This window comes from Salvelinus alpinus, chromosome 22 (genome assembly GCF_045679555.1).
Source record: "Salvelinus alpinus chromosome 22, SLU_Salpinus.1, whole genome shotgun sequence".
NCBI lineage: Eukaryota > Metazoa > Chordata > Actinopteri > Salmoniformes > Salmonidae > Salvelinus > Salvelinus alpinus.
Window position 1 is genome coordinate 1,133,590 of NC_092107.1, and position 26,330 is coordinate 1,159,919.

Genomic DNA, 26,330 nt, shown 5'->3' on the forward strand with positions numbered 1-26,330 from the left:
ATGGGTGGTCCTGGAAATCAAACCCACTACCCTGCTGTTATAAGCACAATGTTTTACCAACTAAGCTACAAAGGACCATGCTGCAATGCATTGGGAAGGTTAGGAGAGTGCTTTGGCTGGCTACGACAATGCCATTCCTCCATTGCTTATATTATTACTCTTGTATGACCAGTATATTTTCAGCTCAACTCCACCGACTAAGGCTTTCAGTGGTATAGGACTGCATAAACCTGGCTATCAAAGCCAGTTGGGTTCTCAGTACATCGCGCCGACAGGAACAAACATCTCTCCGGGAAGCAGAAGGGTGGAGGTATATGTTTTATGATTAATGACGTATGGTGTAACTATGATAACATACAGGAACTCAAGTCCTTCTGTTCACCCGACCTAGAACATCTCACAATCAAATGCCAACCGTACTATCTCCCGAGATAATTCTCATCAATAATAGCCACAGCGGTCTATATCCCCCCTCAAGCCGATACCACGACGGCCCTCAAAGAACTTCGCTGGACTTTATAGAAACTGAAAACCACATATCCTGAGGCTGCATTTATTGTAAATGGAGATTTTAACAAAGCAAATTTGAAGAAAAGGCTCCTGAAATTCTATCAACATATTGATTGTTGTACTCTCGCTGCTAAAACTCTCGACCATTGTTATACTACCTTCCAGAATGCATATAAGGCCCTCCCCCGCCCTCCATTCGGCAAATCGGACCACGATTCCATCTTACTTCTCCCCTCCTATAGGCAGAAACTCAAACAGGAAGCACCCGTGGAAAGGACTATTCAACGCTGGTTTGACCAAACAAAATCCTCGCTTCAAGATTGTTTTGATCACGTGGACTGGGATATGTTCAGAGTAGCTTCAGAAAATAATATCGACACATATACCGCTACTGTGAATGAGTTTATCAGGAAGTGCATAGGAGATGTTGTACCCACTGTGGCTTTTAAAACTTACCCCAACCAGGAACCGCGGATAGATGGGAGCATTCGCACATAACTGAAAGCGTGAAGCACCGCATTTATCCAGGGCAAGAAAACGGGGAATATGGAAGAATACTAACAGTGTAGTTATTCCCTCCACAAAGCAATCAAGCAGGCTAAAGGTCGGTATAGGGACAAAGTTGAGTCCCAGTATGTGGCAGGGTCTACAAACAATCACAGATTATAAAAGGAAAACCAGCCACGTCGCGGCCACAGACGTCTTGCTTCCGGACAGGCTGAACACCTTCTTCACACGCTTTGAGGATAACACAGTGCCACCGACGTGGCCCGCTATCAAGGACTGTTGGCTCTCCTTCTCGTGAGTAAGTAATTTAAGCGCGTTAACCCTCGCAAGGCTGCCGGCTCAGATGGTATCGCTAGCCGCATTCTCAGAGCATGCGCAGACCAGCTGGCTGTAATGTATACAGATATATTCAATCTCTCCCTATCCCAGTCTGTTGTCCCCACATGTTTCAAGATGACCACCATTGTCCCTGTACCTTAAAAAGCAAAGGTAATTGAACTAAATGACTATCGCCCAGTAGCACTCACTTCTGTCATCATGAAGTGCTTTGAGAGACTAGTCAAGGATCATATCACCTCCACCTTACCTGCCACCATAGACCCACATAAATTTGCTTACCTCCCCAATAGATCCACAGACGATGCAATCCCCACCACACTGCACACTGCCCTGTCCCATCTGGACAAGAGGAATACCTATGTAAGAATGCTGTTCATTGACTATAGCTCAGCATTCAACACCATAGTACCCTCCAAGCTCATCATCAAGCGTGAGGCCCTGGGTCTGAACTCCGCCCTGTGCAACTAGGTCCTGGACTTCGTGATGGGTCGCCCTCAGGTGTTGAAGGTAGGAAACAACACCTCCTTGCTGATCCTCAACACTGGGGCCCCACAAGGGTGGGTGCTCAGCCCCCTCCTGTACTCCCTGTTCAGCCATGACTGCGTGGCCAAGCACGCCTCCAACTCAGTCATCAAGTTTGCAGATGACACAACAGTAGTAGGCTTGATTACCAACAACGATGAGACAGCCTACAGGGAGGAGGTGAGGGCTCTGGGAGTGTGGTGCCAGGAAATAATCTCTCACTCAACGTCAACAAAACTAAGGAGATGATTGTGGACTTCAGGAAACAGCAGAGGGAGCACCCCCTATCCACATCGATGGGACCGGAGTGGAGAAGGTGGAAAGCTCCAAGTTCCTCGGCGTACGCATCACTGACAAACTGAAATGGTCCACCCACACAGACAGTGTGGTGAAGAAAGCGCTGTATCTTAGTCCAATGCCGCTCTGACATATATGTATATATATTCTTAATCCATTCCTTACTTCGATTTACGTGTATTTTGGGTATATGTTGTGAAACTGTTAGATATCACTTGTTAGACATTACTGCACTGTTGGAACTAGAAGCACAAGCATTTCGTTACATCTGCAATAACATCTGCTAAACACGTGTATGTGACCAATACATTTGATTTGAACATAGCCCCTTGGTTAAACATATAGAGAAAAGGGCTATGTGTTCAGACAGTCTAACTATAAAGTAAAATATATATATTTTTTTCTCTTATCTATGTTAGCAAAAGATTGCCAAAATGTCAAGTGGTTCAAGTTGAGCTTTCCCTTTTGCCTAGAAAGGTTAGGCAAAGCACTCGTCTCTGTTAATAAATGAATATTCTACACAGACTACCAAAGGTTAGCTTAACCTTTCTCTGATGTTCTACAGTGTGTAAGGACGGCTGTTTTACCTCTTCAATCAATAAACCATTGGAGGAAACAGCAAATCACATTTGACACAAGACTAGAGCGTGCAGGTTTCTCTTCTTTCATGTTACACAACACTACATCAAAAGTTACTTTTCCCTGGAGGTGATTCTATTACATTCCAGGAGACGTATTGTAAAGTTGAATCTCTAACTCTGGACTGACAGGTATTTTAACTAGATACAGAATTGATGATCTAATTCATTCATATACGGTACAGTGCCTTCAGAAAGTATTCATACCCCTTGACTTATTCCACATTTTGTGTTACAGCCTGAAGTAAAAAAATATATATATTAAAAAACTCACTCATCTAACCACAATACCCCATAATTACAAAGTGAAAACATGTTTTTAGAAACATAAATACATAAATATCTCACTTACATACAGCTGAAGTTGGAAGTTTACATACACTTAGGTTGGAGTCATTAAAACTTGTTTTTCAACCACTCCACACATTTCTTGTCAACAAACTATAGTTTTGGCAAGTCGGTTAGGACATCTACTTTGTGCATGACACAAGTAATTTTTCCAACAATTGTTTACAGACAGATTATTTCACTTATAATTCATTATATCACAATTCCAGTTGGTTAGTTGACTTACACTAAGTTGACTGTGCCTTTAAACAATTTGAGTCAATTGGAGGTGTACCTGTGGATGTATTTCAAGGCCTACCTTCAAACTCAGTGCCTCCTTTCATGGGAAAATCAAAAGAAATCAGCCAAGACCTCAGAAATATAATTGTAGACCTCCACAAGTCTGGTTCATCCTTGGGAGCAATTTCCACACGCCTGAAGGTACCACGTTCATCTGTACAAACAATAGTACGCAAGTATAAACACCATGGGACCATGCAGCTGTTATACCACTCAGGAAGGAGAAGCGTTCTGTCTCCTAGAGATGAATGTACTTTGGTGGGAAAAGTGCTAACCAATCCCAGAACAACAGCAAAGGACCTTGTGAAGATGCTGAAGGAAACAGTTACAAAAGTATCTATAGCCACAGTAAAACGAGTCCTATATTGACATAACCTGAAAGGCCGCTCAGCAAGGAAGAAGCCACTGGTCCAAAACCACCATAAAAAAGCCAGACTACGGTTTGCAACTGCACATGTGGACAAAGTTCGTACTTTTTGGAGAAATGTCCTCTGATGAAACAAAAATAAAACTATTTGGCCATAATGACCATCGTTATGTATGGAGGAAGAAGGGGGATGCTTGCGAGCCAAAGAGCACCATCCCAATCGTGAAGCACAGGGGTGGCAGCATCATGTTGTGCGGGTTCTTTGCTGCAGGAGGGACTGGTGCACTTCACAACATAGATGGCATCATGAGGGAGGAAAATTATGTGGATATATTGAAGCAACATCTCAAGACATCAGTCAGGAAGTTAAAGCTTGGTCGCAAATGGGTCTTCCAAATGGACAATGACCCCAAGCATACTTCCAAAGTTGTGGCAAAATGGCTTAAGGACAACAAAGTCAAGGTATTGGAGTGGCCTTCACAAAGCCCTGTCCTCAATCCCATAGAACATTTGTGAGCAGAAGTGATAAAGCGTGTGCGAGCAAGGAGGCCTACAAACCTGACTCAGTTACACCAGCTCTGTCAGGAGGAATGGGCTAAAATTCACCCAACTTATTGTGGGAAGCTTGTGGAAGGCTACCCGAAACGTTTAACCCAAGTTAAACAATTTAAAGACAATGCTATCAAATACTAATTGAGTGAATGTAAACTTCTGAGCCACTGGGAATGTGATGAAAGAAATAAAATAAATCATTCTCTACTATTATTCTGACATTTCACATTCTTAAAATAAAGTGGTGATCCTAACTGACCTAAGTCAGGAAATTTTTACTAGAATTAAATGTCAGCAATTGTGAAAAACTGAGTTTAAATGTATTTGGCTAAGGTGTATGTAAACTTCCGACTTCAACTGTAATTATTTACACCCCTGAATCAATACTTTGTAGAAGCACCTTTGCTGGCGATTACAGATTTGAGTCGTCTTGGGTATGTCTATATCAGCTGTGCACAGATTTTCTCAAGCTCTGTTAAGTTAGAAAGCGAGCGGCTGTGAACAGAAATCATCAAGTCTTTCCATAGATTTAATGTGATTCAAGTTTGGGCTTTAGCTGAACTCAAGTCTATCATGTGCCTTTTTCTCAGAAGTGGCTTCCGTCTAGCCACTCTCCCATAAAGCCCAGATTGGTGAAGTGCTATAGAGACTGTTGTCCTTCTGGCAGGTTCTACCATTTCAGACAAGGAACTCTGTAGTTCTGTAAGAGTTCTTGGTCACCAAGATCCTAATTTTCCCGGTTGCTCAGTTTGGTCGGACGGCCAGCTCTAGGCAGAGTCTGGGTAGTTCCATATTTTTTCCATTTCCCAATGATGGAGACCACTGTGCTCTAGAAATTGTTTTATATATGCCTCATCACAATTCTATCTCGGAGATCTACGGACAGTTCCTGGGACATCATGGTATAGTTTCTGCTCTGACATTCACTGTCAACTGTGCAACCTTATATAGACAGGTGTGTTTCTTTCTAAATCATGTCCAAACAATTTAATTGGCCATAGGTGGAATCCATCTCAAGATGATCAAAGGAAATTGGATGCACCTGAGCTCAATTTGAAGTAGCAAAGGGGTGTGAATACGTATGTAAATTGTATATTTCTGTATTTCATTTTCAATGAATTGCAATAAATAAATAAATAAAACATTTGTCACTTTGTCATTATGGGGTATTGTGTGTAGATGTGTGGAATTCCATTTGGAATTCAGGCTGTAACACAACAACATGTGGAATAAGTGAAAGAGTTTATATACTTTCTGAGGCACTGTATCCCATAGGGACTACGAGAGTCAATAACATTCTATTTCCAGGTCATGCCTGTTTCACTTCCGGGTCACTCACATAGCACTTCCAGGTATCTCTGTGCCCGGAGGTCCTTCACGGCTGGGTGGTCGATGATGCAGCTGACTGGCTCTCCGTCATCCTCCTTGGACACAGTGAGTCTCAGCCGACTGGTGACCGTGAACATCCTGTCATAGGTCTCATCCACCGTCATCTCCCCTAGGAACAATATAACATACAAAGGTGTGATGGAACCAAAGTCTATAGAGATGTCTCAACTCACAACAGACTATCATACAGAGCATGGGGTTACTGAGTCAGCTTAAAACAATCTGACTAGCATCACCTGGTTATTCACATGGACACAACTAACATCTACTGCAATGGATGTATTCTGTTTCACACTGCACAAGTTTTGCAGTCAGGCTAAAAACAAGGTAACTTTGACCACCCTTTACACCTTAAAATCATTACATATACTTAAGCCTACTTGATGTGGTTTTAGAACCCACAGATTCTCATTGAGTCCAACGTGAGGTAGGGACGATGTGGTTGTGGTTTGTTAACGAGTGTGTGTCTATGCAACATCCTGGATGCTGAGTGGGGTTCTGTTCTGTGGTGTCCAGGCTAACCCCTACAGTAATCAGCTGCCCCCCAGGTTCCTACATGTGTCTGGCTGTCAGAGGGGCATTCATTTAGAGAGCATTACAATGCCACAGGGCCAGCACATTAGCTGCAGTGCTGAGTGTGATGGTTTACTTGCACTTAATGAAGTGAGGAAATAATTACAGGGCCTTCTGTGACCTGCAGCACACTTCCATCTCCGCCAGCCGACCAGCCAGTCACAGGGGGGCACGCTTAGGGCTCAGAGAAGGCTTCACACTGCTGCTCCAATACACACTGACCACATACACTAACATGCACATTGCTATAGCTTTTAACCCAATGACACTTACATAGGGAAACATCCTGAGAGAAAAACAACCTTAGACAAAGGTGGTTTTGCTCTGCAGATATACAGTAATAATCGTAGCAGAACAAACATGGATTAGGCACCTGTGTTAGTTTCTATTTTTAATCGTTGACAGTTCTCTAAGTATATCACCAATTTGTGACTTGGATCTCAATGTGGGCACAGACGTCAATTCAACATCTATTCCACGTTGGTTGAACATAATTTCAATGCAATGACATGGAAACAATGTTGATTCAACCAGTGTGTGCCCAGTGGGGAGCTAATGAATTGCTTATGAGAAGTGAGCTGTGTTTCCAGAGGTGCTAAAGGACGTGACTTCCTGGTCCGTCCACGTCCTCCTCTGCCAGTCTGGATTAGCCCCTGTTCAACATGGTGGCATTTCACTAATCTAACGAGCCTGTCTGCTTGCCTGCCTGTCTAACGTACCCACACCACACCAGCCCTTCCTAGAGGGCCTGACATCTCATAAACACAAATTGACTTCCACTTCTCTAACACTGGAGGCGAGGATGGCATTTAGCTTATATTCGCTCCTTCTAAATATTTCATCCTCTCAACAAGCCAAATATGTCCTCTCTATTCTAATATACAGTGGGGAGAACAAGTATTTGATACACTGATGATTTTGCAGGTTTTCCTACTTACAAAGCATGTAGAGGTCTGTAATTTTTATCATAGGTACACTTCAACTGTGAGAGACGGAATCTAAAACAAAAATCCAGAAAATCACATTGTATGATTTTTAAGTAATTAATTTGCATTTTATTGCATGACATAAGTATTTGATACATCAGAAAAGCATTACTTAATATTTGGTACAGAAACCTTAGTTTGCAATTACAGAGATCATACGTTTCCTGTAGTTCTTGACCAGGTTTGCACACACTGCAGCAGGGATTTTGGCCCACTCCTCCATACAGACCTTCTCCAGATCCTTCAGGTTTCGGGGCTGTCGCTGGGCAATACGGACTTTCGGCTCCCTCCAAAGATTTTCTATTGGGTTCAGGTCTGGAGACTGGCTAGGCCACTCCAGGACCTTGAGATGCTTCTTACGGAGCCACTCCTTAGTTGCCCTGGCTGTGTGTTTCGGGTCATTGTCATGCTGGAAGACCCAGCCACGACCCATCTTCAATGCTCTTACTGAGGGAAGGAGGTTGTTGGTGTAGATCTCGCGATACATGGCCCCATCCATCCTCCCCTCAATACGGTGCAGTCGTCCTGTCCCCTTTGCAGAAAAGCATCCCCAAAGAATGATGTTTCCACCTCCATGCTTCACGGTTGGGATGGTGTTCTTGGGGTTGTACTCATCCTTCTATTCCTCCAAACACGGCGAGTGGAGTTTAGAGCAAAAAGCTCTATTTTTGTCTCATCAGACCACATGACCTTCTCCCATTCCTCCTCTGGATCATCCAGATGGTCATTGGCAAACTTCAGACGGGCCTGGACATGCGCTGGCTTGAGCAGGGGGACCTTGCGTGCGCTGCAGGATTTTAATCCATGACGGCGTAGTGTGTTACTAATGGTTTTCTTTGAGACTGTGGTCCCAGCTCTCTTCAGGTCATTGACCAGGTCCTGCCGTGTAGTTCTGGGCTGATCCCTCACATTCCTCATGATCATTGATGCCCCACGAGGTGAGATCTTGCATGGAGCCCCAGACCGAGGGTGATTGACCGTCATCTTGAACTTCTTCCATTTTCTAATAATTGTGCCAACAGTTGTTGCCTTCTCATCAAGCTGCTTGCCTATTGTCCTGTAGCCCATCCCAGCCTTGTACAGGTCTACAATTTATCCCTGATGTCCTTACACAGCTCTCTGGTCTTGGCCATTGTGGAGAGGTTGGAGTCTGTTTGATTGAGTGTGTGGACAGGTGTCTTTTATACAGGTAACGAGTTCAAACAGGTGCAGTTAATACAGGTAATGAGTGGAGAACAGGAGGGCTTCTTAAAGAAAAACTAACAGGTCTGTGAGAGCCGGAATTCTTACTGGTTGGTAGGTGATCAAATACTTATGTCATGCAATAAAATGCAAATTAATTACTTAAAAATCATACAATGTGATTTTCTGGACTTTTGTTTTAGATTCCGTCTCTCACAGTTGAAGTGTACCTATGATAAAAATGACAGACCTCTACATGCTTTGTAAGTAGGAAAACCTGCAAAATCGGCAGTGTATCAAATACTTGTTCTCCCCACTGTATACATGTATATCATTTGACGACAGAGATATTCAGTCCTTATGTAAACAGGACCAGGCTATGAAATGAACTCTCCCTCTTGCTGTAGTGTATGGATAGGCTAAATAATAAATGGGTCTTCTTGATCATATGTGAGGCAATAAGGCACCACCCCATAGTACCATACACTACTGCACCTCTCTCCAGGAGCCTACAGTGAACTTGAGGCATTCAAATAAAGTACTTTCATAAAAGGACTTAGCAATTAAAGGTAATAAGTGAGGTTCAAGGCTTTCAAACCGTTGAATCAGAAGTCTGATCAACCAAAAGACAACATGTGATCAACAGAAGCAAACGTGCTGCTGGTGTGTGAGCTGTGGTCCTTCAGCAGCAGGTAACGTATGCTCTTAGTAGGCGCGGCTGTGACCAGATTTACAGGCTGTTGCCGGGCGGATTCCTCAGAGAGAGTGTTGATTCCACATCAACTCCCTGGTGTCTGGCGATGACACAGGTTTATGAGTGTATTAAACCAGTAAAGATACTGGGTGCCTCAGTGATGTACTATAGGGATGTACTTTAGCCTACACACTGTTCTGTTACAGCTAGGCTGCTGGCTGGGCGATGGGAGAGGCTGTAGTGAGTGGGTGGTGAACAGTTGGGAGTTCATTTGAAGCCACTTATCTGGTCACTGGAAAAGGCCCACTACAAGTTCACCCCAGCACTAAAATGCTCTGCTTCTTTGGTAACTGTTGTAATGTGGCTATTGCTGAGGAGACAGTTAGCTAACGCAGTGCTTTATGAATAGGTAATACTCAAAGTCAACGCTATACCTAGTTCAATTGAACAACTGAAATACTCATATCCATACTCACTCTTTAGTCCTTGAACAGATCAGTAGATATAGCATATTGTGACGAGGGTGAAACCAAGTCCTGAATGTAAAAGGAGCATTTGCAGTTTCCAGCAGGATGCTGTGGAGAGTTAAAGCTGCCTGGCTGGGGTTATATCTGAATGATATCTGAGGGAAAGTGGAGGAGGCTGTTATTCCTCTGACCTGTCAGCTCTTGCTCTCCTTTCATCCATCTGATGGAGGCGGCAGGCTTGCTGACCATGGCTGTACAGGTGAGCTCTGTCTCGTTCCCCTCACTGACCACATCCTCTCGGGAATCCATGATTGGACTGCCTGGTGGGACTGACAGACAAACAGCAAGAGCCTCAGATATGTATGTACAGACCCACATATACACAGACGCACACACACATGTTTGTGTGTGCACAAAGGAATGCACACAAAAACATGCATGCACTCTCCCTTGCTTGCACGCACATCAACACATAATGTCCTGTTCCACTACGCTATAGGCTATAATGTCCTGTTTCACTACGCTATAGGCTATAATGTCCTGTTCCACTACGCTATAGGCTATAATGTCCTGTTTCACAATGCTATAGGCTATAATGTCCTGTTTCACTATGCTATAGGCTATAATGTCCTGTTTCACTACGCTATAGGCTATAATGTCCTGTTCCACTATGCTATAGGCTATAATGTCCTGTTCCACTATGCTATAGGCTATAATGTCCTGTTCCACTATGCTATAGGCTATAATGTCCTGTTCCACTATGCTATAGGCTATAATGTCCTGTTTCACTATGCTATAGGCTATAATGTCCTGTTTCACTACGCTATAGGCTATAATGTCCTGTTCCACTATGCTATAGGCTATAATGTCCTGTTCCACTATGCTATAGGCTATAATGTCCTGTTTCACTATGCTATAGGCTATAATGTCCTGTTCCACTATGCTATAGGCTATAATGTCCTGTTCCACTATGCTATAGGCTATAATGTCCTGTTCCACTATGCTATAGGCTATAATGTCCTGTTTCACTACGCTATAGGCTATAATGTCCTGTTTCACTACGCTATAGGCTATAATGTCCTGTTCCACTATGCTATAGGCTATAATGCCTGTTCCACAATGCTATAGGCTATAATGTTCTGTTCCACTATGCTATAGGCTATAATGTCCTGTTCCACTATGCTATAGGCTATAATGCCTGTTCCACAATGCTATAGGCTATAATGTCCTGTTTCACTACGCTATAGGCTATAATGTCCGGTTGCACTACGCTATAGGCTATAATGTCCTGTTTCACTACGCTATAGGCTATAATGTCCTGTTCCACTATGCTATAGGCTATAATGCCTGTTCCACAATGCTATAGGCTATAATGTCCTGTTCCACTATGCTATAGGCTATAATGCCTGTTCCACAATGCTATAGGCTATAATGTCCTGCTTCACTATGCTATAGGCTATAATGTCCTGTTTCACTACGCTATAGGCTATAATGTCCTGTTCCACAATGCTATAGGCTACAATGTCCTGTTGCACTACGCTATAGGCTATAATGCCTGTTCCACAATGCTATAGGCTATAATGCCTGTTCCACAATGCTATAGGCTATAATGTCCTGTTCCACTATGCTATAGGCTATAATGTCCTGTTTCACTATGCTATAGGCTATAATGTCCTGTTTCACTACGCTATAGGCTATAATGTCCGGTTGCACTACGCTATAGGCTATAATGTCCGGTTCCACTATGCTATAGGCTATAATGCCTGTTCCACAATGCTATAGGCTATAATGCCTGTTCCACAATGCTATAGGCTATAATGTCCTGTTTCACTACGCTATAGGCTATAATGTCCGGTTGCACTACGCTATAGGCTATAATGTCCTGTTCCACTATGCTATAGGCTATAATGCCTGTTCCACAATGCTATAGGCTATAATGTCCTGTTCCACTATGCTATAGGCTATAATGTCCTGTTCCACTATGCTATAGGCTATAATGTCCTGTTCCACAATGCTATAGGCTATAATGTCCTGTTTCACTATGCTATAGGCTATAATGTCCGGTTGCACTACGCTATAGGCTATAATGTCCTGTTCCACTATGCTATAGGCTATAATGTCCTGTTCCACAATGCTATAGGCTATAATGTCCTGTTTCACTATGCTATAGGCTATAATGTCCGGTTGCACTACGCTATAGGCTATAATGTCCTGTTCCACTATGCTATAGGCTATAATGTCCTGTTCCACAATGCTATAGGCTATAATGTCCTGTTCCACAATGCTATAGGCTATCATTTCAATTTCCCCTTACAGAAAGAAAACATATATAGTAGCATGACCAATGAACACAAGCTAAGCATGTCCAACCTTGATTATCTATTCCGCGTCTCTCACATAGGGAAACCAGCCTGAGACACTTGTAGAAAACTCTGAAAGATGTGTCGCGTCAAGAGCTCCTAAAAATCACCCGTAGTTCACACTTTTTGCTATTAGATTTCATTTCTAAAAGCAGAGTAATTACTTTGAAGTGTACTTAATTCCTTTTCAATCCCCTAGGATGTCTGCAAGTATAACACAGCTGTACTATTAGTGTAATTTCACGCCGTAGCTCCACTTTTTGTCACAAATGACTCTCAATAGGGAACTACTTAGAGCATCCAAGTTAACATTCAGTAGGATTCACACACTCAACAGTCAGTCATCAAAGCCAGTCCGAGATAGATATATTCTGTTATCCATAGCAGCATCTGTTCCTATTCATTACCATGCTATTGAGCACTGTAAGAGCCTAATTGGCTGACAGTAGGAACAGTGGGACTCAATATAACAAGATTAATAAAGAAAACACATTCATTCAAATAATTGTATATTCACAGTTTATATAGGATGTGTGAGAGTGTGGTCGAAAGCAATGTCTAAGTTATGAATATGGCACCATGTAATGTGCATACATAACATGGTGTGTACATACATAGTGCCATGTGTGTGTGTACGTTACTTGTGTATACATGCAGGCGTACATTCATGCATGTGAGTTTAGGCATGTGTGTGTAAACCTACCCAGCACAGTGATGTCTGCGTAGGCCTCCTGAGGAGGGTCTGTGTAGAGCTGGCACACATAGCGTCCCTCATCTGAGAGAGACACGTTGGACAGAGACACCCGCAGTTCGTTGTCGGAGAAATTCACCAGCTGGAACCGGCTGTCCTTCAGGGCTGAGGAGATACAGATGCCAGACAGACAGTTAGGACTGGGAGATACACACACGTGTGTGTGTTTGTGGTATGTGTGTGTGTGTGTGTGTGTGTGTGTGTGTGTGTGTGTGTGTGTGTGTGTGTGTGTGTGTGTGTGTGTGTGTGTGTGTGAGAGAGAGAGAGTAACAGAACGAGAGAGAAACAGAGAGAGAGTAACAGAAAGAGAAACAGAAACAAAGAGACACAGAGAGAGTGAATCAAAAGAGAGACAAACAAAAGAGAGACAAACAGAGAGAGAGCAACAGAAAGAGAGAAACAGAAAGAGAGAGAAACAGCGAGAGAAACAGAGAGAGAGAAACAGGAAGAGAGAAAGAGAGAGAGAAACAGAAAGAGAGAGAAACAGAGAGAAACGGAGAGAGAAAGAAAGAGAGCGAACAGAGAGAGAGAAACAGAGAGAGAGAAACAGAGAGAGAAAGAAACAGAGAGAGAGAAACAGAGAGAGAGAAACAGAGAGAGAGAGACAAACAGAAAGAGAGCGAGAGGGAACAAACAGAGAGAACAGAGACATACTGAAATAGTGCAGTAAAAGTATTTGGTCTGTATTCATATAGCTAGTAGTTATGCTGAAAAAAGCCTCCTAAATGGTAAAAAGCCTCAGCATAACAACCCAGGTCTCTAAAAAGAAAAGTGAGTTTCAGAATGATTCATAAAAGTTGATTTATAAACCATTTAATCTCTCCAGTCTACAGAGCACTCCCTGGGCAGGAAAATAGGAGAAGTGCCCATGAAGACCTCACATATTCTGGAAAAGGAGAAGTACTGTAACATACATTATGAATTCAATCACAAGAGCTTGAGGTCCATACTAAATAAAAAAGTAGCTGTTTTGAACAAAAATCTGTAGTTTGGACTGGCGTGCCATAGAAGTATGGTGTTGCTCAAGTTAGCTTTGAGTGTGGCAACCTAGCTTAACATCCTACATCTTACATTTAGCTACATCTTTTTCCACGTCAGTTAACCCCCCATTTGAACACTGTTTTACATAAATACCCCCAGATGGTTCCTTGGAGAGTGTAATGATATTTTGACCTACCCATTCCTTATCAGGTCTTCTATTAGCGCAGAGCTAAATAACTCAATCTATTCAGCCTATCTTTAAAACATGGGGAGTGTTCGTTCCTGTCAGAGCTCCATGTCAGGCAGCATCTTGATCATTACAGAGGCCTTTGAGCATCTTCCTATATGAAACCTCATTCCCAATCCTGTCTCATAATTTGAGGAGTCTTTGGAAGTCTCTCCTCAAAGGATAGCGATGAGCCTTGGCATAGCGTTGAGAGTCAAAGGCCTTGCTAGGGAGGAATTAGCTGGCATGAAGCAGTTTGTTCATTGACAGGTGATTACTCAAGTGTGTTGAGATTATAAAGAGGCTGTAGCCAACATCAGGGTTGCACTGTAAAACAAGTTCAGAGGAAAAATGCAACAACAAAAAAAATACAATCAATAAGTAATGTTGGATCATTGCCCTCTACATCAGGTGTAATGTATTTAACTCTACCTACACGTACATATTACCTCAATTACCTCGACTAACCGGTGCCCCCGCACATTGACTCTGTACCGGTACCCCCTGTATATAGCCTCGCTATTGTTATTTTACTGCTACTGTTTAAATACTTCTTAAAGCATTGTTGGTTAAGGGCTTGTAAATAAGCATTTCACTGTAAGCTTGTTGTATTCGGCGCATGTGACAAATACAATTTGATTGGATTTGATTTGATGTACCGTATGTGAGCTATAAAGGTTGATGATGACACCAACATGAATTGATGATGACATCCATAAAGTTGGTTTGTTTCCTCGATCCCTAAGTATTGGAGCACTGGGCCAAATATATAAAGCAACAGTAAAAGCCTTGACATTGGGTCTCTAACGTCAGGTTCGGGGACAGTGTTACTGTGTTAGTGTTGCTGGATCAGTAACTTCCCAGGTGGTTGACAGTGAGTGGACTTGATAGCTCTGTTGAGCAACTCTATGGTATTTAAACCAAAAGAAGCAGACGGAGAAAGCTAGTGCATTTGTAGATTTGATGGGGGATGTGTAGCCCTACGGTAAATGTTGGGTATTATTATCCTGGTAGAGTGTTTTGTGTAAGTGTCTGTATCTGTTTGTGTCTGTTGTTTTCCCTGTGTGACTGTGTGTCATGGTTGTTTTCCTCCTCATACACAAAGGGCTGACTCTGTAGAGAGAGGCCCTGGTGACAGGTAACAATGCCACTAGTCAGAGGGGGGTCACCACAGAACACAGCCTTCTGGGAGCCCAGCCCAGAATAGACCTGCTGCCCTGGGATTTACCAGGCTCCGCTGCGGGTGTAATGTTCAACCGGGAGCAGCAGTTAGATATGATCAGAGCTCTGACTCATATCTGATACTAACTCCAGCCAATTTACTGACACCCAACTGTTTCTATAATTACACTTGACTATTGCACTTCAGCCATTTTCATTGCTGCCAGTGTGAGTTGGCTTTAAAATGGGATAAGTGGTAAAATGACAAACTGTTAAAGAGGCTGTGTGGAATATGAGACTAAATAGAGAAAAGATGTGAGGCCAGAGTTCTTTCAAACACAGATTTGATAGATCACACACCATTCTATTTGTGTTGCATTCAAGGCTGTCACGGGTGTCATTGTGTTATCTTTATTTGAATCTCTCCTTTAACGCGGTAAAACACATCAATTACATTAGCAAGACAAACATGACAGAGATGTACACTCAGCCTTCTGTAACTTTCTGCCATACAGTGGAAAATTAGAACACCAATCTGGATACCACTCAGACTTGTGAAATAATTTTGGATGGAGATGAAATATGAAAACAAGAAGAAGTGTTTCTCATATCACCTTGAAGGTTGGCTCCAATCCAAGACACAAACAAGTGAAACTCATGCAAACTCAGGTTGAACCGAGAGGAAGCCATATGCTCATGCATACACATTGTCCTAATCTTAGATTCTCTTTAGATTTCTTATCTAAGAGATTATCTGGAAATTGCATGAACAAAATGATTAATAAATCAACTCAATGGCCAATTAAACATTAAATCAAGGACAGAAAGCATCCTATTTATATCAGTATTGTAATCTAGTCCTTGAAATATGAAGCCATCACCAATAGCATCATAACTGATGAGTTGCCATAAACTGCCAAAACCTTAAAGAGTGATTTATTTTAGTACAAGAGGCCCTGAAATATGGTACTTGAGATGAGACCCTGAGATACGGTTCAAGAGGGAGATAACCTGTGTCATCTTTTGGAAATGTGTCTCATGAAATGGTCAGTATAACGGTAGAGTATCCAGCGATGTTCTTCCTGTTGAGAGTATCCAGTATGATGGGGGAGTGTCCAGTGAAGCAACACCATAGAATACTAGAAAGGATGTGTTAGATAGCTAGCCAGGCCGTTATAGAAAAATGATTCCATAGCATTTTCAGATTTAAGGATTAGTTACCTTTTTTTACAACCACATCTATATTTTTGATGTAAATAGCATGTTATAGGAGGATCCAGACACCTTTTTTTGTGATTTCATGTTTTTGAGAAACTTATCCCAAACAGCAAATCACTTCCTTATCCTCATTGTATAGTATGAAAAAACATGAACAAAAGTCTTTAGATTGTGTCATTCCAAACTTTATCCGCAATGTTATATTCCATTTTTTTGCGACTCGAGTGATACCTCTCCGTCCATTCTATGTGTAACTGACAAAAATAAAGGAAACACTAGAGTAAATGACGGATACGAAGTGAAAGTATGGGGTGCTTCCACACAGGACAATCCAGACACTTGTAGAATATATGCCAAGGCACAATGAAGCTGTTCTGGCGGCTCATGGTGGCCCAATGCCCTATTTAAACACTTTATGATGGTGTTCCCTTTATTTTGGCAGTTACATGCAGCAGCAGACTACATGGAAAATGGAACAACAGCTGGATAGGGGAAATGGCTTGAGTCGAGCAAGGAGGGAATATAACATTGAGGATAAAGTTCAGAACTACACAATTTCACATGTACAACATCTAAAGACCTGCATCACTATACTGAGAGCTTTGCCGTTTCTAAAAGGATGTATTTGGGTGTTTTTGAAACCTTTGTTGATGTTTTCTCAAGACCCTTATACTGCACAATGAGGATGAGGAAGTGATTTTCTGTTTGGGGTAAGTCTCTCAAAAACATGTGAAATCACAAAATAGGTGTCTGGGACCATCTATAACATGCCATTACATAAAATGTCAGATTTGTTTGTGAAAAGGAAACATCTCCTTTAACTGCCAATATGCCAACATTCCATTCAAACAATGCAGTCAATCCACAGCCATACACTGGCTCCAATCAGTTGATAATAGGACTTAGACAAGCTGTAAATGCAACAAGTACTAGAATTGTATAACATAATAGCACTCACAGCTTTTCAAGTAAACTAAATCTGAGACATTTATGATCTGTTTACATATATTTTAGAGGCTATTTATGCAGAAAATGTATATAAAACCTGAATAAACTGTATTTATAATTATATGACAATAATAATTCCATTACACAATTTCTGATACATCACATGCCTTACTTGCAATTTCCGCAATAAGTAAAAGCAGGAAATGCATCACCTACTGTATGCCTCTACTTCCATTCATTCCAAATAGACCGATTTTGGATTTGTCACTGACCAAGATGGCTGCCATTTTTGCCCCATTATGGAACTTTGAGGGTTTATGACATAACCCCTCTAATAATTTAATAGGATCTCTATGAGAAGCACTTACGTCTGACGTCTCTGAAGTAGATGGTCTGTCTGTTGGGGTTAAGGAGCTGGATGACTGAGTCATCATTGTTCTTCACCCTGCAGCTGATGGTCGCCATCTCCCCCTCGATCACTGACACATTATCAGTCCCCAGGTTTTGACCTTCAACTGGACACAGACAGATGGACAAGAGGAGGAGGAAAACGCATGAAAAGTCTAGAATTACTGCCATTCAGATTTTTTTTCATTGTGTAATGTTAATAATTTGGGTATTGAGACACACAAAACAGCATTGGCACAATAACAGACCACGGATTTGAACAGCATAATACTTCAGCACACCCACAGAGATGTGAACACAGCCTGACTGCTATAGACATATGTTGGCTGTACTTGCAGCCACATTCCTAATCCTCCTAATACAGTAGAAGGGCCTAGAATAATAGCGCCGAAGGAGATGGCTGCTGTTTTACGATCCTGTAACCAATTGTGCTATTGTGGCCTTTCACGTTATTTGTAAGTTATTTTGTACATAATGTTTTTGACACCGAGTCTTATGCCCGAAAATAGCTTCTAGATATCAGGACAGTGATTTAGGTCCCGTGGAGCACTGGAGGAATACTTTTTCTTCAACGAGTCGTACGGGAAGGATTTACTTCAGACGCCCGACATGGCACTCATCCCAATAATTCGCAGGAGAAAGAGACAAAGGTATCGTGGACAAATATATAACTTTACCATCGGTCCTATTAGCCAACGTACAATCAATCAATAATAAAAGAAACAAACTATGATCACGTATATCTTACCAACGGGACATTAAAAACTGTAATATCTTATGTTTCACCGAGTCGTGGCTGAACAACGACATGAATAACATGCAGCTGGCGGGTTTTAAGCTTTTTCGTCAGGATAGAACAGCGGCCTCTGGTAAGACAAGGGGTGGCGGTCTATGCATATTTGTAAACAACAACTGGTGCACGAAATCTAAGTAATTCTCTAGGTTTTGCTCGCCTGAGGTAGAGTATCTGTCACGCCCTGATCTGTTTCACCTGTCTTTGTGATTGTCTCCACCCACCTCCAGGTGTCTCCTCTTTTCTCCATTAGTCCGCGGTGTATTTATCCCTGTGTTTCTTGTCTCTCTGTGCCAGTTTTGCCAAGTCAACCAGCGTTTCTCCTAGCTCCTATTTTTTCCCAGTCTCTGTTAATTTCCTATCCCTCCTGGTTTTGACGCTTGCCTGTCCTGACACTGAATCCGCCTGCCTGACCACTCTGCCTGTTCTGACCTCGAGTCTGCCTATCCCCTTGTACTGTTTGGACTCTGACCTGGTTTATGAACTCTCGCCTATCCCCGACCTGCCTTTTGCCTACCCCTTTTGTTATAATAAATATTGGAGCTCAACCATCTGTCTCCTGTGTCTGCATTTGGGTCTCGCCTTGTGCCCTTATAGTACGAACTGGCCATGACAGACCCAGCTAACTTGGACCAGCTCCGTCACGCTGTCTCCCTGCAGGGAGCCACCATTGGGAGGCATGAGGAGCTACTGCTGGACCTTTTGGAAGGGCTTCATTCCCTGACTGAACCCCATGACCAAGGGTTCAAGGCTATAATGGAGCAAATTAGTGAGTTAGCTCATAGGCAGCCTGCCACCTCTGAGACCTCCCAACCACCCAGTAACCTTTCTACTACTAGTGGATTTGTTCAACCTACCCCGGCTCCTCGAGAACCCCGCTTTCCTCCTCCGGAGCGTTATGCAGGTGATCTTGGTACATGCCGGGCTTTCCTTTCCTAGTGCGCCCTCATTTCTGAATTCCAGACCTCTTTTTTCCTTTCGGACCGGTCGAAGTGTAATTTTCTTTTTTTCAAATGTAATCATGCTAATGTCCAGAAGGGCACTCTCCTGGGCAACGGCTGTGTGGGAGCAGCAATCCGCTGTGTGCCATAGCCTGGAGGAATTCATGTCAGAAGTGAGGAAGGTTTTCAATTCTCCGGTGCCCGGGAGGGAGGCAGCTTGAAAACTATGCATGTACATCAAAACATCAAAACTCCCGTAGTGTGGCAGACTACGCAGTAGATTTTTGCACATTGGCCGCCGAGAGTTCCTGGAATCTGGAGGCTCTGTTTGAAACCTTCCTCCACGGACTGTCGGAGGGGATAAAGGACGAGCTCACAGCTCGGGAAATACCACGGGACCTAAATTCCCTCATCGCCCTGGCGATTAGGATTGATGGGCGCCTATGAGAATGCTGGTGTGAGAGGAGGTCGGGTCTCGGGAACACTCGTTCGTCTGCTGATGCTGGTGACCATCCGAAGGAATCCGGAAATCCCTGAAGTTTTTATTCCTGAGGAGAGCCGAAAACACCCAAGGTTCCCAGAGAATCATCGGCGACAGGCGAGTTGGATACTCCTGAGCCCATGCAACTGGGAAAAGCTAGGTTATCGGTTGGGGAACACTCATGTAGGCTTCTAACTGTTGTCTGTACTGTGGAAGGGCAGGACATTATAAAGCCACTTGCCCTGTTAAGAAACCCTTTTCTTTAGTCGGTAAAAGTACTCCGGTGAGCCAGACTGGGAGTCCCCTAACTTCCATCACCCATCCGCCTTTGTTTGTGATTCTGCTGTGGGGATACCAGTCTAAGTCTCTCCGGGTGCTCATTGACTCTGGGGCTGATAAAAGTTTTATGGATGCTACCATGGTTTCTGAATGAGGTATTCCCACTCAACTTCTCTCTGTCCCCATGGATGCAAGGGCACTGGCCGGCCGCTCTATTGGAAGAGTCACCCATACACAGTTCCTCCTCATCGATTCCCCCCATGTTCCTGTGGTTTTGGGATTTTCTTGGCTCAAGAAACACAGTCCTGTTATTGACTGGACCATGAGCTCCATCCTGGGTTGGAGCCCGTTTTGTCATTCTCATTGCCTAAAAGCGGCACAGCCGTCCTTGAGACATTCCGCTCAGGACGTAAGCAAAGACATGGATGTCTCTGCCGTCCCCACTGAGTACCATGACCTTCTGGAGGTCTTCCGTCAGGCACGGGCTACTTCTCTTCCCCTGCACCGTCCTTATGATTGTGCCATTGAGCTCCTCCCAGGCACCACACCACCTCGTGGTTGGCTATATTCTCTATCCGACCCGGAGACTAAGGCCATGGAAGAATACATAGAGGAGTCTCTGGCTACTGGAGGCATCCGTCTGTCGGCATCTCCTGCCTGCGCAGGGTTTTTCTTTGTGGAGAAGAAGGACAAGACCCTGCGTCCGTGCATTGACTACCGGGGTCTGAATGATATAACAATCAAGAATCGTTACCCCCTACCACTCCTCTCCTCGGCTTTCGAACCTCTCCAGGGGGCCACCATTTTTTCCAAACTGGACTTTCGGAATACCTACCACCTGGTTCGGATACGGAAAGGAGATGAGTGGAAGACAGCCTTTAACACAGTCAGCAGACATTATGAGTACCAGGTCATGCCGTTTGGACTCACCAACAGCAGACATGCTGTCTTCCAGGCATGTGCATTCCAACAATGTGCTCCGGGACATGCTAAACCGTTTTGTGTTCGTCTACCTTGACGACATTCTGTTTTTTTCACAGTCTGCCGAAGAACACATTCTTCATGTCAGACAAGTCCTTCAGCGCCTCCTGGAGAACCAATTGTTTGTGAAAGCCGTTTCATTCGGGGCTACAGCACTCTGGCGGCCCCCCTCTCTGCACTCACCTCTCCCAAAGTAACGTTCACTTGGTCTCCAGCGGTCGACAGAGCCTTCGTGGACCTGAAGCATCGGTTCATCACAGCACCCATCCTCGTCCATCTGGATCCGTCCCATCAATTTGTGGTAGAGGTTGATGCTTCAGATGTTGGAGTGGGGGCCATCCTGTTCCAGCAATCTGCCCAGGACCAAAAGCTCCATCCCTGTGCCTTCCTGTCCCATCGTCTCAATCCTGCAGAGAGGAACTACGACGTAGGCAACCGAGAACTCCTGGCGGTCATGATGGTGCTGGAAGAGTAGAGGCACTGGCTGGAAGGAGCAGACCAAGCATTCTTGGTTTGGACCGACCATAAAAATGTGGAATATCTCCGTACAGCCAAGCGCCTTAACTCCAGGGAGACCGGGTGGGCTTTATTGTTTACAAGATTCAACTTCACCATTTCCTACCGCCCAGGGTCCGAAAATGTAAAGCATGATGCTCTCTTCCGCCCTCTCCTGACATCTCTGCCTTTGTCGCGGTGTGCACAGTGTGTGCTCAGAACAAGACTCCACGGCAAGCTCCTTCTGGCCTCCTTCAGCCACTACCTGTCCCTCATTGTCCCTGGTCCCATATCTCTCTGGACTTTGTCACTGGGCTCCCTCTGTCTGATGGCAACCCTGTCATTCTGTCAACCAGCGTTTTTCCTAGCTCCTATTTTTCCCTGTCTCAGTTTTTCCTAGCCCTCCTGGTTTTGACCCTTGCCTGTCCTGATGCCGAATCCGCCTGCCTGACTACTCTGCCTGTTCTGACCTCAAGCCTGCCTATCCCCTTGTACTGTTTGGACTCTGGCCTGATCACTGAACCCCTGCCTGTCCTGACCTCGAGCCTGCCTATTGCCTGGTACTGTTTGGACTCTGACCTGGTTTAAGAACTCTCGCCTGTCCCTGACCTGCCTTTTGCCTACCCCTTTTGTTGTAATAAATATCGGAGCTCAACCATCTGCCTCCTGTGTCTGCATTTGGGTCTCGCCTTGTGCCCTTATAGTAGTGGTGTAACGCACCGTAGTTGATCCGTGATCCGTACGGATCACCCCCCGCGGTTCGGCACGCATGTGAACCGCGGATCAATTGCAAAGTTTAACCATCATAGTGTGAAATACAGTTTTACTGCCACTGTTGCTTTTAAAAGTAATAATTCCCTAAATCTCGATGCAGAGTTGCAGTGAAAAGATGTGTGTACGGTTCACGTGAACGGGGGCGTGTTGAATCCCAACGAATCAATCCTGGATGCTCGCGTTGCAAAAAGCAAAGAAGAAAAAAGAGCAGTGACAGCCATGGCTGGCGGAGGAGCTGAAGAACTGGAAAAGCCTCCCGCTTCATTTAAGTCTCATGTATCGGAGCATTTTGGCTTCCCTGTCAAATGTGATGACGGAAGAAGGGTGGTGGACAACACCATTACGGTGTGTAGGCATTGTGCCACAAGAAAGCCGTAAGATCATGGAAATACATTGTGCATGACCACACAGTAAAGCGTCATCACCCTGGTGTGTCAGTGACGGGAGCCAACTCAGCCAAGAGACAACAACTTCTCACCGCGGCATTTAAGCAGTCCTTTGCTGCAGAATCAGACCGGGCTAAAGCCATCACCAAATCTATTGGGATGTTTAACGCTGCAGACATGAGGCCATACTCTGTTGTGGAAAACAAAGGGTTTAAAAATATGGTGAAAGTGCTTGAGCCACGCTACGAAATCCCCTCGAAATCGCCCTTTATGAACAGGAAAATATCAAATATGTCGACAAATTATCCAAGGCATCCTCTGTGTCCCTCACCACAGATGGGTGGCCCTCCAGGGCAACGGAAAGCTACGTGACTGTGACTGCTCACTACACCACAGATGAGTGGGAGATGCTAAGTCCGGCGCTACAGACACGCCCCCTCTATGAGAGTCACACAGGCACAAATCTGGAGCAGGTACTGCTAGGAGCAGTAGCAGAGTGGAAGCTAGAGAGGCCCAATAGCAATATCCCAACCACCACAGATAATGCCAAGAACCAAGTAAATGCAGTGATAGAAGCTGGACTGGGGCCACAGATAGCTTGCTTTGCACGTGTGATCAATTTAGCATCCCAAAGGGTAAACTCAGTGAACAAGATGGACCGCCTGCTTGGGAGGATCAGGCAGGTGGTTTCCTTTTTCCACCGAAGCACAACAACCGCTCACGTGCTTAAGACCAAGCAAGAAATGCTACAGCTACCGACCCACAAGCTCATACACCATGTCACAACAAGATGGAACTCCACTTATGACATGTTGGAGCGCTATCTTGAGCAGCAGGCAGCTGTATACTCTGCACTGACAGACAAGACCCTGAAAAAAAATAAAGACATCATCACCTTGTCTGATGATGACGTGAAAGTGGCAGAGGAGGTCCTCCAGGTGCTCAAACCCCTCAAAACGGTTACAACCCTATTGAGCACTGAAACTGCACCATCTGTGTCCATGATCCTACCTCTGAAAACAAGGATTCTACAATCCATGGCCTCGAGTGAGGAAGACAGCACCATCACTAGAGATGTCAAGGCTGCCATTAGAGAGGACCTGAACCCCAGATACCCCCCTAATGTACAGGACTACCTTCATAGATCTACTGCACTGTATCCAAGGTTCAAGTCCCTGTCTCACCTAGACCCTGCCCTATACCGGAGGACATAGTGATCTCACCACTGAGTGAATTACTTAAATAATAAATATAGTGCAGTCTAATCTTAGTCTATGTGTCACGATCGTGTGGAGGAGAGACGGACCAAAACGCAGCATGTGGAAAATAAGCCATCTTCTTTTATTTTACTACGAAGATGAACATGAAACGAAACACTATTACAAACTATACAAAAACAACAAACGACCGTGAAGCTATAAACGTAGTGCACACACACAGGCTACAAACGTTCAACATAGACAATTCCCCACAAACAGCTAAAGCCTATGGTTGCCTTAAATATGGCTCCCAATCAGAGACAACAATAACCAGCTGTCTCTAATTGAGACCCAATTCAGGCAACCATAGACTTTCCTAGATACCTACACTCAACCATAGACACAGCTAGACTACTATACTAAACATAAACCCAACTACTCTAATAAACTCCCTAAACCTTACAACCACCCTAGACACTACAAAAACCACATACATTCCCCATGTCACACCCTGACCTAACCAAAATAATTAAGAAAACAAAGAATACTAAGGCCAGGGCGTGACATAACCCCCCCCTTAAGGTGCGAACTCCGGGCGCACCAGCACAAAGTCTAGGGGAGGGTCTGGGTGGGCTTCCGTCCACGGCGGCGGCTCCGGCACTGGTCGTGGTCCCCACCCCACCATAGTCACTACCCGCTTTCGTAGCCTCCTCCAAATGGCCACCCTCCACATTAACACCACTGGATTAAGGGGCAGCACCGGACTAAGGGGCAGCACCGGACTAAGGGGCAGCACCGGACTAAGGGGAAGCACCGGACCTGCGTCACTACCTGTTGACTACCTGTTGAGTCTGCAGACGTGTTGCTGTGCGTTTTGCTGCCAACTTTACTTTACCTTGCTAGCTGACAACTTTACATTTTTTTTGTTTTGTTTTTAATTACCGTTTATATTTTTAGTTTTTCCATCGCAACTTTCTTCCCTCATTCAACTTTTTCACTCCGGACGCTTTATCTGGACATGGTTCGTCAACACCTTCAACAGCCGAAGCTAAGTACTAACATTAACATGATGTCTTTTAATTGCAGTCGCTGTACTCATAATATACAGGAGAACGATCGCCTTACGGCGAGAATAGCTGTGCTACAAGCCCAGCTTCAGACGCAATCGTTAGGCAAGGGTAATTTCAGTGTAGGAAAGGAAGAAACAGCGTCTGTGCCACCAGTAAGTACAGATAGTAACGTTAGTATAAATCCCCCCGCACAGTCCCCGCAGCCGGACAACTTTCTCATGGCTTCTGGAGGGAAATGCTGTTGGAATGCTCAACCGGTGTCGCTCATTCAGCCGACAGAAACTTTCAACCGGTTCTCCCCATTATGTAGCGAGTCGGAGTCTGAGTCTGAGTTTTCTCTTGTCTCTACTCCTCCCGTTACGGGGTCTGAGACGCCGAAGGCTCCCACCATTAGCTCTGACAAATTGAAAACCCTAGTCATTGGCGACTCCATTACCCGCAGTATTAGACTTAAAGCGAATCACCCAGCGATCATACACTGTTTACCAGGGGGCAGGGCTACCGACGTTAAGGCTAATCTAAAGATGGTGCTGGCTAAAGCTAAATCTGGCGAGTGTAGAGAGTATAGAGATATTGTTATCCACGTCGGCACCAACGATGTTAGGATGAAACAGTCAGAGGTCACCAAGTGCAACATAGCTTCAGCGTGTAAATCAGCTAGAAAGATGTGTCGGCATCGAGTAATTGTCTCTGGCCCCCTCCCAGTTAGGGGGAGTGACGAGCTCTACAGCAGAGTCTCAGCACTCAATCGCTGGTTGAAAACTGTTTTCTGCCCCTCCCAAAAGATAGAATTTGTAGATAATTGGCCCTCTTTCTGGGACTCACCCACAAACAGGACCAAGCCTGACCTGCTGAGGAGTGACGGACTCCATCCTAGCTGGAGGGGTGCTCTCATCTTATCTACCAACATAGATAGGGCTCTAACTCCTCTAGCCCCACAATGAAATAGGGTGCAGGCCAGGCAGCAGGCTGTTAGCCAACCTGCCAGCTTAGTGGAGTCTGCCAATAGCACAGTCAGTGTAGTCAGCTCAGCCATACCCATTGAGACTGTGTCTGTGCCTCGACCTAGGTTGGGCAAAACTAAACATGGCGGTGTTCGCCTTAGCAATCTTATTAGGATAAAGACCTCCTCCATTCCTGCCATTATTGAAAGAGATCGTGATACCTCACATCTCAAAATAGGGTTACTTAATGTTAGATCCCTCACTTCAAAGGCAGTCATAGTCAA

The 26,330-nt window shown here is 44.3% G+C and overlaps 1 protein-coding gene across 4 annotated transcripts in view; it reads right to left on the bottom strand.

Annotated features, from left to right (window-relative positions):
• LOC139548743 (cell adhesion molecule 1-like) overlaps positions 1-26,330 on the bottom strand; it is a 177,387-nt gene that overhangs the window by 27,768 nt on the left and 123,289 nt on the right. For all 4 annotated transcript variants that reach the window (XM_071358526.1, XM_071358525.1, XM_071358524.1 and 1 more), the window contains 4 exons: positions 17,664-17,810; positions 12,714-12,866; positions 9,842-9,979; positions 5,699-5,857 (listed from right to left, as the gene is read on the bottom strand). In XM_071358526.1, coding sequence (XP_071214627.1) covers positions 5,699-5,857; positions 9,842-9,979; positions 12,714-12,866; positions 17,664-17,810 — 597 coding nt within the window. The remainder of the gene's footprint in view (positions 1-5,698; positions 5,858-9,841; positions 9,980-12,713; positions 12,867-17,663; positions 17,811-26,330) is intronic.